Source organism: Mytilus edulis, chromosome 7, assembly GCF_963676685.1.
Source record: "Mytilus edulis chromosome 7, xbMytEdul2.2, whole genome shotgun sequence".
In the NCBI taxonomy this organism is placed as follows: domain Eukaryota; kingdom Metazoa; phylum Mollusca; class Bivalvia; order Mytilida; family Mytilidae; genus Mytilus; species Mytilus edulis.
The window spans coordinates 80,425,574-80,431,278 of NC_092350.1; the positions used below are offsets into that span (position 1 = coordinate 80,425,574).

General features: G+C 32.6%; 1 protein-coding gene across 1 annotated transcript; it reads left to right on the forward strand.

Moving 5' to 3' along the window:
- Nucleotides 1-1,117: 1,117 nt before the first annotated feature.
- On the forward strand, nucleotides 1,118-4,406 carry LOC139482358 (probable endochitinase). The gene is made up of 3 exons (XM_071266212.1): nucleotides 1,118-1,220; nucleotides 2,045-2,068; nucleotides 4,192-4,406. Exons 1-3 carry the CDS (start codon nucleotides 1,163-1,165, stop codon nucleotides 4,368-4,370), a joined length of 261 nt encoding a protein of 86 aa, XP_071122313.1. The 5' UTR covers nucleotides 1,118-1,162; the 3' UTR covers nucleotides 4,371-4,406.
- Nucleotides 4,407-5,705: the final 1,299 nt, after the last annotated feature.

The following is a 5,705-nucleotide window of genomic DNA, read 5'->3' on the forward strand; positions in this document are numbered from 1 at the left end:
TGGCCCCTAATTCCTAAACTGTTAGAACCAAAACTTTTTGGCCCCTAATTCCTTTAATATTGGGATCAAAACTCCCAAAACCAATCCCAACCTTCCTTTTGTGGTCATAAACCTTGTGTTAAAACTAAAGTTATAGTGCCATGTATAAATATCTTTTAAAGAATATCAACACAGAAAAATTAAATAAATTATTTGAGTCTTGCTTCGATTTTTATATTGGTGTATTGTTATTCAACCAATGCAATCCTTAATTATACCTGATCATGGACAACAGTATAGTTATAATCGTGGTGATAATAAGCTAAAAGGACAGCCTAAAAAGGACATTTTATCATACATTTTTTAATGTTATATCATTTAAACCATATAAATAATATAACCGTTAAAATTTGGGAATGAAAAATCTTCTTTTTTTTTAAATATTTGGAGGTGGAATAATATTTCCAAAAAATATCTCTATATACACTTGTGGCAATATTAAGTTAAAGTATCGATGTTTTTTTATGTTGTATTTTGTATCCTGTTGTTTGTCTTTTGATCTTTTTCTTTTTTTGACATGGCGTTGTCAGTTTATTTTCGACTTATTTTGAATGTCCCTGCAGTGATATCTTTCGCCTCTCCTTTGACCAATTAATGATCTTAGTATCCCCTTTGTAAAAGTTTCTTTTACAATGCAAATAGTTCATGCATTTTTAAAAACTCTTTGATGTCTGTTAAAAAGCTCAATATCGACAAATGATCGAACCAACTGAAAAATGTACATTTCATAATAAATGGCTATTGAAACACCACACTCAGTCAAGGAAAGGAAAACTCTATTGGAAAAGGAAAATTATACTGGAAAAAGGAAAAGGTCATACATTTCGATATAAAGACGGCGATAGAAATTCTAATAAATAGGTTATTAGCAGACAAATTAACTGTCACTTTACGTGCCTTATTGGGTCCACATAGACTTTGTAATTGTATTGAAAATGGTCCAAACTGTATAGTTAAACAAAATGTACGTTATTTAAAAACCAAGAGTTTTTCACAACACATTTCAATATTGGGAAAAAAACACTTTTATATATCAAATATCTTCATTCAAAAACAACTTTGACAGATGTGTCACGCCATTATTACTATCCTCATTCTGTTTCTGTCACTTAACGTAAACGCAATGATGAAAATTGTTCTTCTTATTACTGTGATTTTTGCCATCTTGACCTTGAATGATGGTATGTATAGCATTTTATTGTGTGAAAAATTGTTTAATATTCGATTTAAATTAATTTTGATTGTTTAAAGTGACTGGTTTTAAAGCTTTTGTTTCAAAGCCCAAAGAAACAATCTGGGTATCGAATATTGGCAATATATTATTTCCATGGACAATTTGATAAAAGTATTTTTTTTTATTTCAATGTTTTAATGCTCGATAGATCGTCAACATCTTTTAGCTAACTTCCAACTCACTTTTTGTAGTGGTTCTATCGTTGTTCGTCCCTTTGAGTTTCTATTTACACTTTAAATATGTTAACCTATGAGGTCTGTGAACAGTCGCGAAAGTACTTTAGGGGTCGAATCATGTTAGTTTCTTCGGTAAATGAAATATTTTTAACACAAAATGTGTTCTAAATTATTGTTCGTCTGAACATGTATGACATTTTTGCCACTGGACTGGAAGCATATCAATCAATCAAAAGCATTGAAAATTAAGCCTGATATCATTGGTCAACATACAATATCATAGTTGACGCAAACTAATATGTCACGGCAGCTAGGTAGTCGTTTACGAATCAACGAGGACATACTTAAGTGAGGTAAGCCAACAGCATAATAAAACAAATAAGATGGAAATTAATGATGTTTTCCTTGTCAATCTGCGACCATTATATAATTAGTCCCAGGCCAAATCCAATATTTTTTTTTCTCTAGCTAGTCAGGAAATATTTAAGACACGAAAATATTTTACACATTAACAACTATAAACACCATTTTGACTTTTTTTTAACACGGTTTCACATTAAACCTATTTTTAAGTATTACAAATCTTTCTTTTCAGCAAAAACAAAAGTAAAGACAAAAGGTAATTTAAACGTTAATTTGTCAAATTCTCTTATTTATTTAACTCAGTCGGGCGGTGAAACTGTTTGTTATATCAGAGACATATATGTCTCTGGTCATATCAAAACTTGGTGTGCATTGCATTTTTGAAGGTCCTTGTTCAAACCACACTTCCGTAATCAGGTGGACGTGATGCGTAATATGAACATGATGAAGATTATTTGAATTCTTCAGTTAGCCCTTAAGTGACAACTGAAGATGCGTCAGGGTCAGTTTGGAAAGAAGACAAGAAGCAACAAACCAGTGGCGGATCCCCCCTTTTTTTGGACGATCAATGCATTTGAATGGGGACATATAATTGGACCCCCCTTTATCCTGGGTTGGGAACCCCCTTTTTAAAAATTCATCCTCTGCAAACTGTAAACTCATTCTAATTAATATGCTTTATTCTAATCAATATGCTTTATAATTTCAATCCTGGTATCTATGATGAGTTTATTTACACATTGCATTGACTGATCAATATATTAAACCAATGTCCAACTACTGAGTAAAAGGTTATTACCCTCAGACTGATTACTCTTTTCGAAAGATATATGTTTAACTTGAAACATAGTTCTACAACAAGTTTAATTGAAAAGAAAAAAATATCTACGGTTACGATGAAAACGTGCAACAATAACGAAAAAATATTGTTACGTTTAGTTACTTAAGTACTAATTACTGGAACGTATAATCATAACCAGTTCCTAAGTTTTATGATTGCATTTCTACAGCCTCATAGATTTTATCTACCCACTTATTTTGATATATAATAGCTTATTGAATTTAAATCTTCATTTGGATACACAATTTTGCTCATAAATACCCTTAATATTAAGGAAGTGTGCACACACTGAAATGTCTCCCCTGCTGTGTTGATTGTTATTCAATTTTATGATGAAATTCTCTTTAACAATGATACAAGGAAATGGAGCCAAAGTCTGATGAACCCTGCAAAATGGACTCTTTTGAAAGCAATCATTGCATACACTTTGCAATATTACATTCATCATTAACCGCATACTTCAAATCTAAGATGCATGGTCCATAAATAATTTACTATCCTTGTATTATATGTATCTTAAAAGGCAACATTATAGACTTAAACTAATATATATATATATATATCCTTGTTTAATTCCTACGACAAGGTAACACCTCCCGAAACGAAAGCTTATTTTAATAAGCTAGAGTTAGAGGAGGGGATAAGGTCTCTGCGCAATGCTAGGCGGTGTTGTCGTAGAAGTTAGAAATAAAAAGTACAGGTTCCAACCCCGGCGCCGGGGAGGAAGTTACGAATCAAATCTACTCTAACATCGTTAGGTTGATTTACTAGGCACTTTATATACGATATCACAGTAGCATGGGTTCGAATCATGGCGAGGGAAGAACCAAAAATTTGCGAAAGCAAATTTACAGATCTATCTAGCGGGACGGCTGCAGTGCAGGCGATTTGGTGTCACGATATCACAGTAGCATGGGTTCGAATCCCAGCGAGGGAAGAACCAAAAATTTGCGAAAGCAAATTTACAGATCTAACATTGTTGGGTTGATGTTTAGACGAGTTGTATATATATATATATGTATTTAAGTTCAATAATGTATCCTTTTTGTCAGCACTATAAAGGCCATGTATTTGATTGCTTTCGGTTAAATAATCATGCATGTACACAAATGTAACCGAGGACTTAAAATTTTAGAACTAGTGTAAATATTGAACAACACCATATATTCTTTCTATTAATTTGAGATAAAAAGATGTGGTATGATTGCCAATGACACAACTCTGCATCCAAGTCACAATTTGTAAAAGTAAACCATTACAGGTCTAAGTACAGATGGTTTTACAATAATTATTCTCATGAAAAAACTCATCAAAGGCATATTTGTTCAATATGACGAGGAACATATATATTGACGTATAGATATACTATTTCCAGATATGACCTAGCAGAAGATAATGTTTTTTTAAGACAACCTGACTGATACAGTTCTCATTATCTATTTATAAATTAGATTTGAAGGTGCACAAGTCACATCAATAAAGGTGATATATATTCAAGATAATTTGTTAAAACTGAAATTATTTTGTATTAATTGTAGGCTGTATACAGAAGTGTGAGAGAAAATGGGTTGGTTACTACCAGTCATGTGACTCATGTGAAGAGTACATCACATGTGTATGGGGACTGAAGTATGACCGGAAGTGTCCTGATGGTCTCAAGTGGAACGATGATACTAAAGGATGTGACAGAAAAACGCCCACTTGTGAAACTATTTAAAGTGAAGACTAAATAAAGTTACTAAGCATTTCAAAATGTCTCTTGTTACTTATTAGACTGAACTATAAATTTATATTTACTTGTGTAAGCAGTTTGTAGAGCCATGCATTTTCTCAGATATTTGGCATAACGATGGATAAAAGACCAAGGTTGTTAAACACCCCTTGTGGTATTTGGCCAACTAAGATACAATTGCCAAATTTTTATTAAACTCCCATCAGACAGTGAAGATCATTGAACTTAAGTTGGTCAAACTTGGTACCGGTGATACTATGCAGATGCATCATGAACTGAAAGTGTGCCATATATTATACCCATATCACTCTGACCTTGACTTCGTCATTTGACTCCTATACACCTTATCACTATTTTGAAAACTGTCCCTCTTGACCTGAGAATCTGTCCCGCTTGAACTTTTGACGTCATACAACAATCACTTTTCCATTGTGGCGTCAGATATTTTCTATTATGGCGTCAAAATTTTATGGGAACTTTTGTTATGTCCAGTATTGGGGGACAAATAGCGATATAGTGTATTGAAGTAAATCCTTGTCCAATTCATGTCCATAACTTAAGTTAACAAAACTAGGTATGTAGTTATATCATCAGTTGGGGGTGTGCAATTTATCAAAGTCAGGCCTCTTTGATAGCAAAACATTGTCTGTAGTGTGTCTGGCTCATAACTTTTGTATCTTTAAAAATCATGGGATCAGTGAGTGGCAACTACAAAAAAATATATCAAGTCACTCTGACCTTGGTCCATGAACCATAAGATAGTTATTTGTATTAGGAAATCTCTATAGCTTACTCCCATTCAAACAAAAATTCTCAAATACATGTTTGTTGGCAACAAATGTGATGGGATACATATAAAAATAAACTATTTGGTCGGATCAATTAATGCTTAAGAGGCCATTTTAGCTGTCATCTAGAACAAAATTTCTGAACTTTATAAATGAAAACCTAGAGATATAGCATCACCTTTAGCTCATTGGTTTCTGAGATGATTTAATGAGATAAATAATCAAGAAAGCTTTCATGTCTAGAAACTGGCTTTATCCAAAAGACAAAGCTATAGATATATGAAAATAAGGAGACATGGTCTGATAGTCAATAAGACGACTATCTACCAGAGATAAAAAATAAATTGGTGTGGAAACTTGTGATGGCAACTAATTTTATCAATGAGAGGGTTTATCATATCCATGAGGTCCAAATGCTAGGCTTTATAAGGGAAGTCCTTAATTTTTATTAAGTATTTGTGATTAGATAATGGAGGACTAAGAATAAGGCATATGCATGCTTATAAATGAAAATATTAATAAGAAAATCTCT